The sequence below is a fragment of the Dendrobates tinctorius genome, unplaced genomic scaffold (assembly GCF_039654945.1).
Source record: "Dendrobates tinctorius isolate UK_male_01 unplaced genomic scaffold, ASM3965494v1 ptg000075l, whole genome shotgun sequence".
NCBI classification, from domain to species: Eukaryota; Metazoa; Chordata; class Amphibia; order Anura; family Dendrobatidae; genus Dendrobates; species Dendrobates tinctorius.
In genome coordinates this window covers 36245597-36260778 of record NW_027361743.1, presented here as the reverse complement: position 1 = coordinate 36260778, position 15182 = coordinate 36245597, and the positions used below count along the sequence as shown (strand labels likewise).

At 42.3% G+C, this 15182-nt stretch overlaps 1 protein-coding gene across 1 annotated transcript in view; it reads right to left on the bottom strand.

Annotated features, from left to right (window-relative positions):
• The window catches only part of TEX26 (testis expressed 26), a 76541-nt gene that overhangs the window by 35865 nt on the left and 25494 nt on the right, over positions 1-15182 (bottom strand). Inside the window, exons 3-4 of the mRNA XM_073583335.1 lie at positions 13040-13121; positions 8103-8265 (exon numbers count right to left, since the gene is read on the bottom strand). Coding sequence (XP_073439436.1) covers positions 8103-8265; positions 13040-13121 — 245 coding nt within the window. The remainder of the gene's footprint in view (positions 1-8102; positions 8266-13039; positions 13122-15182) is intronic.

The following is a 15182-nucleotide window of genomic DNA, read 5'->3' as shown; positions in this document are numbered from 1 at the left end:
TGTAGTATGTATGTAGCATGCATGTAGTATGTATGTAGCATGCATGTAGTATGTATGTAGCATGTAGTATGTATGTAGCATGCATGTAGTATGTATGTAGTATTTTTTTTTTTTTTTTTTTTTTTTTTTTTTAACATTTAACACATTAGCCGGATGATGGGACTACTACTGTCCCATCATTGGCTAATGTGTCAATCACTGTCATGGTAGCAGGCATCGCCCGATGGGACTTGTAGTCCCATCGGACGATGCTTGCACAGACCCCCGGACATCAGCACAGCCCCCCGGCAGGCCGGCACAGCCCCCCGGCAGGCCGGTACAGACCCCCACAGGGTGCACAGACCACCGGCAGGCCGGCACAGCCCCCCGGCAGGCCGGTACAGACCCCGGGCAGTCCACACAGCCCCCCGGCAGGCCGGCACAGCCCCCCGGCAGGCCGGCAGAGACCCCCGGAAGGCCCGAAATGACGGCGCATCATGATGCGCACACACCGCGCATCATGATGACGTCAGTCTGTCAATCAACTTTGAACTTCCGATTCCGATGCCGAATTCCGATATTGAAAAAATATCAGAAGTCGGTATCGGAATTCCGATACAGCAAGTATCGGCCGATACCCGATACTTGCGGTATCGGAATGCTCAACACTACTGACTACTCTCTGCTCGCCCCTCTTGTACCTTGCAGCTATCTCTGTGTATGACTCATTGGCTACATCCTGACTATCCTCCCTGTCTATGCCCCTTGGTAACTTTGTCTCGCAGTTACCTTGCTAGGAGTTCTCTTGCAGCTCCTAGCTCTCTGGGGTTTAGGGCACGCCCCCAGCAGTCACGTGCTTCAGGTCCTGCTGTTCTGAAGTACGCACCTACTCGGCTGCTGCCAGCTCCACAGGTATCTTTGAGCACAGTTCGCTAGACTCAGGACACGCGCACTGGCTCAGAGAGCAAGTTCAGTGCGGTGTTCCTGACATTTACCTTTCAAATGGTGTATCATTTGTGTGTGCGGGTGCAGTATGAACGGGGATACAAAGGAATCACCGAAAAACAGTGTTTAGAAATAATAGAATAGATAGGTGTCTTATAGACGCCTCTCCATTACTAACTCATGGGCTTGATGTTACCTGACAATACAAAGGTGACATCAAACCCACAAATATGAACCTCACTTGCCACCGCCATAGGGTGGCAACCAAAGCCAGCCTATGGCCAGCCAGGCAAAGACAGCCAGGCAAAGAGCCAGAACTGGCGCATCTAAAAGATGTGCCTTTCTGGGCAGCTGCAGGCTGCTATTTTTAGGCTTGGTAGGCCAATATCCATGGCCCCTTACCAGCCTGAGAATACAAGCCCCCAGCTGTCTGCTTTAGCAAGGCTGGTTGTCAAAAATGGGGGGACTCTATGGCGTTTTTTTTAATTATTTATTTAAATAATTAAAACTAAGGCATGGGGACCCCTCTATTCTTAATAACCAGCCTTGCTGAAGCTGGCAGCTGAGGGTTGCAGCCCCCAGCTGTGATTTTTGCCTGGCTGGTTATCAAAAATACAGGGGAACCCATGCAGGGTTTTTTAAATTATTTATTTACAGCGCAGGAGGGGCTGATGAATACTCACATCCGCCGCTCCTGCTCTCACTGTTATTAGCGGCAGCAGGTGTCAGCTGATGGGAGCTGTAGTCCCATCAGCTGACACCAGTGACCGGCGGTAAACTTTATACCTCTGATCTCAGCTGAGCGCTCACCGACGGGGATGATTTCACCGCCGATCAGAAGCGCTACATTGGTGTTTCCCACGCTGTCACACAGCATAGGAAACACCGGCTTTTGTGTTGGGTATGTTCGGCTATATTCGGTGATTAAAGTGGCGACTATTGCAAATTCGGCGATCGTGAGCAGAACCGAATATTGAAATATTTGCTCATCTCTAATGAAGAACCATAAAGAGAATGGTAACCTGCGTGACAAATTAAATATATTTTGTATATGCACCATAAATATGAATTATATTACTTGTTGCCTTCCCTAATCTGCCATTTGCCCCCTTTAGATAGATTAACCCAAAAGATGGGAGAGTGAAGCTAGGGCTGATTGGCTGCAGTGATAGTGTGACATAACTATGTCAAGCAAGCCCTGGGAGAGCCAGTGCTGACACTGCTCGAACATCGTTGGTACCGGAGGTGAGTATGTGTTATTATTTTACTGGAGGGAAACATAGGGATTACGTTTTTAAGTTTAGAGGCTTTTTTATTAATATTATAGCTTTGTGTATACATCTCATATGCAGACATATTGGGTTCTCATGGTTACAGACTATATACAAATCGTTTGCAGTCTGATGCTGCAGTCATGTGTTATTTAATTCCCTCTTTCCCTTCTTCTTACTTTTTATTTTAATCTAGAGTATTATATAATACAGGTATCTCCATTTACCGTAAATAGAAACAAAAGACTACTGATTAACAGAAAGTCATACTCATAAGCCAGAAACAAAACTTATCCTTCAAAAATGCAGAGATAATTGATGAATGACAGATGTGCACGAGATAAGAATCCACAGTGAATAGCCTTTGGCATGGCTTCGTCTGAGACAAGAAAACAAGCCCGATTTTTTTTTTTTCAAGGGTTGAGAGATTCCTCAAGTAATTGCTTGTGTAATATTGACCACTGTGAACTGCAACTAATTTGATTGTTTCAAATTAATTTAGAATATAAAATGAAGCAAAGCATTTCTATTACAAAAACAAATCAAAACACAATTATCATGCAGACCCATGTGTCTCCATGATTGGTGAAAAGCAAAAAAAAATGTAATAACATTTGGTCAGAAATGTGTTCAGTCGCCTACTAATTATCCCGACCCTGGAATTCTTTACCCTCTTTATGGCCCGACACATTTGTGTTTTTTGTAATATGCATGGTTTTAACAGCTACAATTTACTCAATTTATTTTTCCCTCTTTTTTGGGGGATTCGGGAGTCCTAATTTTTATGTCATTTTTATATTCAGGGGATTTTCTTCCCAACATCAGAAGAAAACATAAAGAAAAAATGAAATATCTGTCTGTTTTTAAAAATTTTTTGGAGACCATAATCGACCACTAAAATACATTTTAAATTGTGCTCCCCTTATTACTTTTCTACATTGGTATTGTACATATTGTATGGGGTTTTGTTTTGGCGTTTAGGAACGGTGGTTTGGATTGGTGTTGAAATTCTTTTTTTCCAAGTCCTCTTATTTTCTGAAGAGGTTATTTGCATATTTAAATTCATTACTTGGCCTATAAGTCTCCTTAAAAGGGGTATCCGGGACTTTACAAAAAATAAAAAATGTACCTAAGCACCAACAGGCAGGTACCGTAACTGCAACTTACCTGCCTGTTGTGCACGGCGCACTTGCCTCTGCGGTAGACGCTAATGCACAGGCACAGCCGACGGCGCCATTTTGATGGTGATTTTTGTTTCTTTTCAACAGCGCAGGCGCCGCCATTATCATAAAGTGACATGTTTTTTTCAAATACACACATTCGTATATTCATTATGTAAACTAGTGGGCAGGTCATTAAGGGAGCAGTGACCTGTCAGCAGTCTGCATTATGAATATATAATCAGAACACCACATACATGAACCACACCTTAGGACACGAGCATATCATTAACTAAAAACAAGAATTAGAAAAGAAGCACAAGACGGATTTCATCAACAAAGGTATTATTTTTTTCAGTATAATGGTGCCGACCTGACACTGTGTGTAGGTTACTATGCACAACCCTGCTGATAGGTTCCCTTTAAAGATTCAATATTGAAATTTAGGATTGCTACATCCAATAGATGGCACTAGAGTTCCAGTACTCTTCCTTTATGAAGAGTCTGTTTGCATGTACGGGAACAATCTTTTTTTTTTTAAGTATTTTTTTTACATAACTTAAATTTCTATTACATTATTCTACTACATCTGTATGCATCCTTACAATATTATTTTTTGTACAGTGATGAGTGATTGTAAAAATACTATGCAAGCTCTTTATAAAGGTGTCCTTTATAAATATTTTTGTTTCAATCTGTCCATAACTCGACAGTTTATTGGTGGTTTGTGGGGAGGTTTAGCGCATGATCAAATTCTCTTTAGGAAGCACAGCAGAGCTAAGCGCAGCACATCTTAGCTGTGCTTGAAGCTGCCTAGCAGCTGATTGGGTAAAATCACGCATGTGGGACAGAGAAGATCATATTCTTCTATATTACGGAAATACTAGTAATACTGATTTGTAATATGGATATTATAATATGTGCTTTGCAGATCCACTTTTCGGAAGCCGTTGTCTTTTATGGGAAGAATAAGGCAAAATGAAGGATAGAGCATACAGATGCAATGTGTGTAGAAATACGCCTGGATAGAAATCTGTGACTAGCTACTGTACACTGACTAACTGGACTCATTAAACACTCAAGCACAGCAGAGCTTAGTGAATCCCCGGTGAGCGGTGCTTGCAGCTGGCTACCGTTACATCCACGTTTTCCAGAACAGCTCAGCTGTGCTCTTCTTTGACTGGAGCCTGATTATTGACCTGTAGTGTTATCCAACCAATTGTTATGTTGCTCTCAAATGAAATCACAGTAAAAACTTTTCCATTAATAGGAGAAAATCACGGTAAAAAAAGAGCAAATTTCACCGAAGTTATGGCAAAAAAAATCACATCATTTTTACTGCGATCTCACTGGAATCACAGCAAAAACACAGTGAAATCTTGATATAAACTATGCAGAAAGACTACTGATTTACAACACGTCAACTGCATAAGCCAGAAACAAGACTCGCCCTTCTAAAATATAGTTTATTGATCAATGACATATAAGAATTTGTACATAATTGACATTGGCATGGGTTTAACCAGGTTAAGATCACGCCAATTTCCCTTGCTCTTGATATTTTTGTTTTTTTGTCAAATATGCGGCTTGAAGATTTCTAAAATTCTATTTTTTTTTGCCTTTTCTTAAATTTTTACCTTTTTTCACGGTATTACATGAGCCTTACACTTTTAATTTTTTTACTGATATCTGAGGAAATGTAAAGAAAATAATGAAATGTGTTTGTTTTTTTGCATTATTTCAGATTTTTTAAAGGCAACAAAAGGCCACAGAAATACAATAATTATTTTTATACATCAGACATATGGTAGTCTTCACGCCCTCAGTCTCCCTCTCTTTTCTTATATTTTCCAAAACCTAGAATATTATACAATGGGGCATATTTATCAAACTAAATGCACCTGAATTCTGGTGTAATTTGAAACCAAAAAAATGATTTTTATGATGTGTTTCAGGCACTTTTTCCAGCTTGTCTTCAAGGGGGAGTGGCCTTGCTGACAGGGGTGTGGCTTAATGAGCAATACAATGCATCAAAATTGTGGTGCACTTTTTTAGCACAGTATAAGCCAACTAAAAGTTTGTGTAAAATGAGACTAGACAGTCTTTAAAAGGGTTGTCTAGGCTTTACACAAAAGTCTGCAGTCACTCTGTTACTGCAGACTTGTGAATCCTCGCATCGCACGCTCTGAGGGTTCTCTGCTGCTGGAGGTAAGACCAAGCTAAACTCAAAATGAAACGTATCCTTCTAAAATGAAGAGATAATTGATGAATGATAGATGTACACGCGAACAGTATCCAGCCTTTTGCTTGGCTTCATGTGAGACTTCAAAAGAAGTCTAGTTTGTTTTTCACAAGAAACAGCACCATAGGCAAGGGTGAAGAAACTTTGCAAAGATTGCTGACGTAATTTTGAACACTATGTTCACCCCAAAAACACATGCTGATTGATCCAAATGCATCTAGACTAAAAATTGAAGCAAAAGCTCTCTATTAGAAAAAAAAAATAACTACCATGTTGTGTATACAGCTCCTTTGCAGGTTTATGTGTCTCCACGATTGCTGACTGTGTGTGGGCTGTTCTTGTAGTCATGTGCTAGGCTAGCAAAACACAACAAACACTTGTACAGTCACCAATTATTCCGAGGTATAAAAACATTACAATTATGTTTTTATGTGTTATAGATATAGATTATTTATTTACTAATGTCTTATATGTAGAGGACCTGTCATCAGGTGAAAAGTGGACAGATTTTGCTCTAATTTTGTTTTCGATGCATAACGCAGTATGGAATGTTTTTAGGAAGCTTTTTTTTAAAGGGAATCTGTCAGCAGGATAGTTCACAGTAACCAACAGTGAGTGTCATGTCGGCACTATTATATTGATTAAAATGATACCTGAGGATGAATTCCGTATTGTGGTTGTTGTGTAATCTTTATTTTCAGTTTTGAGTTAATGATATGCTCGTGCTCCAGGGTGGCCTGTGGGAGGTCTTCATGTGGTGCTCTGCTTACATAGTCATCTGCATGGCTGCTGACAGGTCACTGATCCCTCAGTCACTTGCCCCAACAACCACAAGACCGATTTCATCTACCAAGGTATCATTAATCAGTATAACAGCGCCAACCTGACACTGTCTGTAGGTTACTGAGCACAATCCTGCTGACAGGTTCCCTTTAACAATCCAACATATGGTCCCAGAGATACAGGATTTTTATTTTGTTCTAATTTTGATGGTCTTTTCCAAGGGGGCGTTGCTCACATGGTAATTATGCAGAGCAGTCTAAAGATGCCTCCAGAAAATCCTATGAGTACCACCTCATTTGTAAATACCATAAAAGTAGCACTAAATAAAAAGGACCATATCTCTGGGTGAATTTAAAAAAATAAAAATAAAATAAAAGTAAAATCTAGACACTTTTGCACTGAAGACATGTCCTCTTTAAAGGGAACCTGTCACCATGCAAATGCAGTCCAATCTGCAGGCACTATGATATAGAGAAGGGGGATCTGAGCAGATTGTTTATAGTTTTGTAAAAAATTACTCAGTATAATCCGTGTTAAACTAATTATAATCAGTATAATCTCTTTGGTCGGGTGTCCTGGGACCAGGGGTTCCTTCCCTGTCCCTAACGCTAGGGGCGCCCTAGCTTGCCCTGTTCCCCGGAATACTTCTGATGGTGAAGAAGCTGGGGCCATGTACCTTGCCTTAGCTCCTGAATCCACCTTCAGTCTGCACCTCTCCACCACCCAGGGAAGAGGGGAGTAATAGTGTACGGTGATACACCAACCAGACTAACGGAAAATACCAAACATACAAATATACTCACACAAACCACAGAGATAAACACTGGGGAGTGGAGGATGGGGAAAAATCAAAGTAGGAGAAGAAGGGTATTAGCACACACCCAAAACCTTGCAACAGTCTCAGATAATTCCACCAAATGCCTTCTCAAACAACAACCACAAACCACCATCTCCAGCCATGCAGCATAAGCTAGATCTGGCGATGAGTTCTTGCCAGTGTGTGCCTGATTATATAGGAGATGGGAGTGGCTAACAGTGTACAGCTGAGAGCCTTAATGCAGGAAGCTTCCAGGAGCTCTCAACTGAGCAGACTAACCCCTGCACTGCTAAAAGAAACCTGAACCGTTTAATATGAAGGTGAAGTGCTTCTAATCAGTGCAGGAGCAGGAAAAATCACACGCTGTGGTCTTCTAGCTCCTCTCTGTTGCGGTAAACCCGTAACACCGTGTTTTAATCATTAATCCTCTGTTCTTTTGGGGATTTTGGGTCCAGTGGGCGGTCCTATCAGTGACTGACAGCTATCTTTGTGCACAGAGAAACCTAATAGGACTGTCAACTGACCCAAAATCCCAGAAAAAGAGGATTAATGATTAAAACATGGATTATACTGAATATTTTCTCATTGAATTATATAACAATCTGCACAGCTCTTACAGATTTGGCCGCGTTTTCATGGTGACAGGTTATCTTTAAGTGGATCAGAGCATTGCGCCAGCAGCCTAGATATCAGATAATAATCAGTTTTTACTCTACGATTGGGGAATACACTAGGAAAACTACGAGTGCATACACTATTCACATGGCAGAGTACAAGAAAATCATTATGCTTTTAAAGTGTGGTAGGAAAGTCGAGAACCAATGTGAAATGTTAAAGCAAAAAAGGATTTACTATCAGATGCCCAGAATAAAGGAATAGCATTGTGAATAAAACCCCCACAGTACCTTATCAGGATGGGGTCTGTGGTTTCTGGCTCCTGATGCTGTCGCGGTTCTGATAAGCTCTGGCTTGGAATATGGTTTCCAGCAAAACTCATCACTGTACATGCTTATCCCAACAGGGTCACACAGGTAGTAAGGGTTTCTGTAGCTTTTAGAAGTCTTGGGTCTGCAAGATACCAACAGGATAGAATACGCATCCTGCTAACATTTCCATTGACATTACAATAGACAGGGACGTAGCTGAGTGCAGAGTGCAGATGGATGTGACAACTACACCTGTAAAGTGACCTTCCCGATGACATGTTCATTAAATGATTTAACGACATACTCAGAGACTGCTCTCAACATAATCAGTATATTATCTCATTACGGTATACATGAAAATAAATGCGATTTCTACTTACACTGAGATATTATAAAGCTGTTCCAATGTCGCCAAAACAAGTCTGAAACAATGGTGCGAGAATCAGATGCTGGAGGTGGCTGCTGATCTTGGACCATTACTTGCAAAGAGCCACAATGAAGAGAGTTTGGAAACGTTTTCCAGTTTCTTAAGCGAAGGTTCAAATTATTAAAAAAATGAAAATTAAGCCTATTAGGGTACGTGCACACGCTGCGGATTGCGCTGCGGTTTTCCCCTGCGGTTTTTCATCTCCACAATTGAGGAGATGGCAAACCGCAGCGGAATCCGCAGAAAGAACTGACATGTCAATTCTTTCTGTGGTTTCAAAACCGCAGAAAAACCGCGCGGAAAAATCCGCACCGTCTGCACTGCAGTTTCTTATTCCCATAGGGAATAATGGTACTGTACACCGCAGCAAAAACTGCTGCGGATCCGCAGCGGCCAAATCCGCTGCGGAACCGCAGCAGAATCCGCAGCGTGTGCACACACCCTTAGGGGCGAGCCACTAAAAATTGAAGTACTCTCCTCCAGCATCCAGGTCAGTCCTCCATGGCAGTGGGAGCCTAGTAAGCGGTAAGATGTTGGACAGAAATGCAGAAGCTGGCACTGCCCTGGTCCAGCTGCTATAGATGACGAGACCAAACTGGGTGCCAGACAAGGGTAAAGCAAATATTTTTGTCCATCTTAAAAACCTACTTTCGTGATTTACAATGTCCTACTGTTGCCTACAGCTCCTTTTGAAGATCAAAGTGTCTCCATGGTAACAGACTACGAGCAAACCCTATGTAGTCTGATCCTACAGTCAAATGACATCCATCTGACCTATATGGTTGACATAGGAAGGAAGAAGGATATTGGCTTACCAAGCTTGCAATCAGTCTCTCCCCAGGAGGTACACCACAGTGTAACATAGTAACATAGTAACATAGTTATTAAGGTTGAAGGGAGACTTTAAGTCCATCTAGTTCAACCCATATCCTATCCTAACTTGTAAGGCTGGTTTTCGGATTTTGGCGCGCACGGCGCACCGTCAAAAGTGCGCAGCGCAGGTCAAAGCGCAACTAGCGCACGACCTGCGCACGATCTGCGCACCCTATGCTAAAGATAGGGTGCGCCGATCGCAGGCGCCGCTGTGCGCTAGGAGGCGGCGCTACAAGCAAGGGGCGGGCACGCCGGGCAGAGAGCCGGCTCGGGGGCGGAGCTACCCCCGGCCGTGCGTGCGCTTAAAAAGCGCTAATGTGAAACCAGCCTTACATCTCTGATCGTCCAATAAACAGTAGAAATAGAATCCAGCCCGCCAGTTGCATCAGATTAAAATTTAACTCAATTCAAAGAAAACCTGGATCCGTAGAAGCGAGTAATCGCGAAATGGCCGTTGTCCGGCACCTCCCTCCCCTAGCATTCCTCTAACGTCCTGAATGTCCACACATCTGTTGATGGAATTCATGTGAAATAAAGACGCACAGTTTTTCAGCTGCATATTCTTTCTTTTTTCATTTCATATTGAAATATTCATGTTTTTTCATGCAAGCACCTCCATTTTTGACTGAAATATATACCGCAATACTTCAGATAAATAGCTCCGTCTGGTAATGTGGTGATTTGTGTGCCCTAGTATGCCGTTCATCTGTTTGCTCTTTGCTGAGATCTGCATTATTACCCCTGGAGCAGAGCATTCACTGTGGGCATGTCGCTAGGCAGATCTGTATTATTACCCCTGGATCAGAGCACTCACTGTGGGCATGTCGCTAGGCAGATCTGTATTATTACCCCTGGATCAGAGCACTCACTGTAGGCATGTCGCTAGGCAGATCTGTATTATTACCCCTGGATCAGAGCATTCACTGTAGGCATGTCGCTAGGCAGATCTGTATTATTACCCCTGGATCAGAGCATTCACTGTAGGCATGTCGCTAGGCAGATCTGTATTATTACCCCTGAATCAGAGCATTCACTGTGGGCATGTCGCTAGGCAGATCTGTATTATTACCCCTGGATCAGAGCATTCTCTGAGGGCCTGTCGCTAGGCAGATCTGCATTATTACCCCTGGATCAGAGCATTCACTGTGGGCATGTCGCTAGGCAGATCTGTATTATTACCCCTGGATCAGAGCATTCACTGTGGGCATGTCGCTAGGCAGATCTGTATTATTACCCCTGGATCAGAGCATTCACTGTGGGCATGTCGCTAGGCAGATCTGTATTATTACCCCTGGATCAGAGCATTCACTGTGGGCATGTCGCTAGGCAGATCTGTATTATTACCCCTGGATCAGAGCATTCACTGTGGGCATGTCGCTAGGCAGATCTGTATTATTACCCCTGGATCAGAGCATTCACTGTGGGTATGTCGCTAGGCAGATCTGCATTATTACCCCTGGAGCAGAGCATTCACTGTGGGCATGTCGCTAGGCAGATCTGTATTATTACCCCTGGATCAGAGCATTCACTGTGGGCATGTCGCTAGGCAGATCTGTATTATTACCCCTGAATCAGAGCATTCACTGTGGGCATGTCGCTAGGCAGATCTGTATTATTACCCCTGGATCAGAGCATTCACTGTGGGCATGTCGCTAGACAGATCTGTATTATTACCCCTGGATCAGAGCATTCACTGTAGGCATGTCGCTAGGCAGATCTGTATTATTACCCCAGGATCAGAGCATTCACTGTAGGCATGTCGCTAGGCAGATCTGTATTATTACCCCTGGATCAGAGCATTCACTGTGGGCATGTCGCTAGGCAGATCTGTATTATTACCCCTGGATCAGAGCATTTACTGTGGGCATGTCGCTAGGCAGATCTGTATTATTACCCCTGGATCAGAGCATTCACTGTGGGCATGTCGCTAGGCAGATCTGTATTATTACCCCTGGATCAGAGCATTCACTGTAGGCATGTCGCTAGGCAGATCTGTATTATCACCCCTGGATCAGAGCATTCACTGTGGGAATGTCGCTAGGCAGATCTGTATTATTACCCCTGGATCAGAGCATTCACTGTGGGCATGTCGCTAGGCAGATCTGTATTATTAGCCCTGGATCAGAGCATTCACTGTGGGCATGTCGCTAGGCAGATCTGTATTATTACTCCTGGATCAGCGCATTCACTGTGGGCATGTCACTAGGCAGATCTGTATTACTACCCCTGGAGCAGAAAATTCCCTGGGAGTATGTCCCTAGGCAGATCTGCATTATTACCCCTGGATCACAGCATTCTCTGGGGGCATGTTGCTAGACAGATCTGCATTATTACCCCTGGAGCAGAGCATTCACTGTAGGCATGTCGCTAGGTAGATCTGTAATATTACCCCTTTATCAGAGTATTCTCTGGGTGCATGTCGTTGGGCAGATCTGCATTATTACCACCGGAGAAATGCCCCTTTGGTAAAAATAAACATAAAAATTTGCACTAAATAAAAAGGCCTCTGGAACAGTATGAAGGATTTAAAAAAAAAAATTATAGCTAAACTAAATACTCTTTATTCTCAGGGCAGCAGTGGGAATAAAGTAAGAGCAAACATTGGGCACTTTTGATCTGCAGGTCCTCTTTAAGGGAGACAATGGATCCAAAGAATTCCCACTTGCGTCTGCTTACCGGTGTTGATCGACAGATCTTATAGACCATGGTGTCTAAACAAGTTAAAGGGCAGGAGGAGCGGAGCAGATTGAGGTACAGTTTATTGGGAAAAGACAACGTGTAAGTAAGATTTTATTCATTTATATTTCTGCTCTTTGTATATTTACAAAATCTACAAATAAAGGAAGCACAAAAGCCCAATATACAGTTGAAACCAGAAGTTTCCATACACTATAGAAAGACACATCTGCATGTTTTTCTCAATATTTGACATGAAATCAGAATAAACCTTTCCCGTTTTGGGTAAATTAGGACTACCATAATGATTAATATTTGTCAAATGCCAGGATATTGAGAGAGAGAATGTTTTAAGGCATTTTTATTACTTACTGCGAGTAAGATAAATGGATAAAAGTAATACTTTTTATCCATTGTCTTCTGTAAATAAAGGTACCAATTTTATCACCTTTGAGTGAAGTTCTGGCCCGTAATTCCACGGCCTATACTTCTGGTTTACCTACCAATTGTTTGTTAGGGAAAGATACTGGATCTATGAAAGACAGTATTATTATTGGATCAGACTACATAGCGTTTGTAGTCTGTTGCCGGGGAAACACATACGTGTGTAAAGGAGCTGTGAGCACAAAACAATATTTTTAATAGGATTTCTGTAGTGTTAAGGTGGACCTTTCCTTAAAACATGTACAGCATTCTGCATGATTTCTTGTCTTTTAATTCTGTAAAATGAAGACATTTTTGAAATAAGCAATTTTTTTGCAATCATCATAAAGCTGAACTAAAGAGAGGACCAACATTCTAAACATGAGATGGACATGGCCATGATATAAAATTAAAAAAAAGACTATGGGTCATCAAACATGATGATTAAAAAAGAAAATAATACACTGCAGGACAGATGTACTGAGCGCCAGAGAAAACGACAAGTACAATGACTTACCTTATGGCCACGGATGGATTACACACATTATGCGGGTAGTCTCTATTCATTGTGGTTTCATAAGGATCCCATATATTTCCTCCTTAAAGTGGGAAAAATTAGTTACCAAATTTAGCTAAAACTGTAGAATTGATTCTGGGTCAATAATTTCAAATCCCGGCGTAGACTCATAAATGACTGAATATGGACCTAGTGATAAGCACAAGTAAAGCTCCATCTCTCCTTGCGGAGTATGACGTGACAGTGTAAGGAGACTTATAGGCCATGCAAAGCTCCTATGGGAAATTAAATATGCAAACTGCATCTTCAGAGAGGAAGAGGACAAGATCTGCCACCTAGTGGAAGGAGCCATCCTAAATGTACTCTCATACAGGCAAATGAGATCTCGTGCTTAGCACTGAGGAGGGGGTAACACCCCGAAACATGTGTCTGCAAATAGAGATTCTAGTTTCGGTTTATTCTACATTATGTGGAAGGCTCGTTAAAGGGTTGATATTGACTTTCAAGAGGCATCTTGAAGCTGTCAACACCAATGAAGGCTTTTGTTTGAAGTATTAAATACATTTCACTAATCCTTTTTCCTGGAGTCGTTTCTTATTATTACACATAATTTATGGACAGCTATGGTTTGATTTCATTGCCTGTGTGGATTGGATGGGTTGTTACAGACATCTTTTTTTTTGAATCAGATCTTTTTTATTAAACATTCAGGAATCAATACAGAAAGAATATGACATCTTATATAGCTAGTAAAATTTACATTGAGAGCAAATATTATTTAAAGGGTAAAACTCTTCCTGTGTAAGAATAAATAAAAAGAAGAAATCTCAAAACACAGATATTTGCATAAAATTGAGCCTATAAACAACATGGCTCCACAAATAAACAAAAATCAAAATTATACATCAGTGCCTCATTTCAGCGGGAAAACCATCCCCGCCAGCCGCGCCACTCCGCATCATATTTCGCCCCCCCCCCCGCCCCCCACGGATATCAGGTCCAATCCACCCCAGCTCCCTCCCACCGCGCCACTCAAAATCTACTTCGCCACAAAGGGCACTAGACTTTATTTTCACCCCCCAAGCATCCCCTCATCGCAAGCACAACAGCAACTGGTCCAACATCGCATCCCGTACCAGTGCGCCCGAGGGGAGACCCGGTGACTCCATCCATGGCTGCCAAATTTTGTAAAACTTTCTTAATGCATTTCTTTTTAAATAAGCCCCCCTTTCCAATCTGATGACATTATTTAGTTTATTTTTAAGCTCTGACAATGTTGGTGGCATAGGATCCAACCAATGATATGCAAGTATCTTTCTTGCCTGATACAGGATGCGTGCTATTCCCAGGGCCACTGCAGAGTCCGGGTCAACCCCCTCCTCCCACAAATTCAACAAACATAGACGAGGTGACGGTCGTATTGTGATATGGTATACTTGGGCTATGAGTCCCAGGGTCTGCCTCCAGAAATCCCCAATGTGCCCGCACTCCCACATAACATGCATCAAGTGGGCATCATCCTGCCCACACCTAACACATTGTGTATTGGGCCTAAGTCCCATTTTAAATAATAAGCTGGGTGTTTTATATACCCTGTGAATGAGATGTATTTGCGAAAGCCGCTGGCACTCAGAAACCGCCATTTTAGGGACCTGTTCTAGAATATCGGACCACTGGTCCTCCGTCAGGGGGCCAACGTCCCGTTCCCACTTATTCTTAGCAGCAGTCAGTGGATATGTCTCCAGATGGGCAGGTAATAATCTTTTATATAATTCAGAGATAAGTCCCCTAGAAGACTCAGATGTAAGTAGCATATGTAGTGTTTGATTATGTGTCACTATCACCGGATTTGTCCTTCTCTGTTTTTCCAATGCATGTCTTAGCTGTAAGTACTGATAAAAGAAGACGTGCGGGAGGTGAAATTCTGTTCTCAATTGTTCAAAACTCTTAAGAGTATTATTTTGCAAAATTTGTGACACCAGATAAATCCCTTTATCTTCCCATCTTCCGAACCCCACCAGCTTTTTGATCTCTTGCAAATCCGGATTTCGCCACAATGGCCACAATTCCGTAGGCCCATTTATCTTCAAAAGAGACTTACCCCTATCCCACACCTTGAAAATCATAGCCAACGTGGGGTATC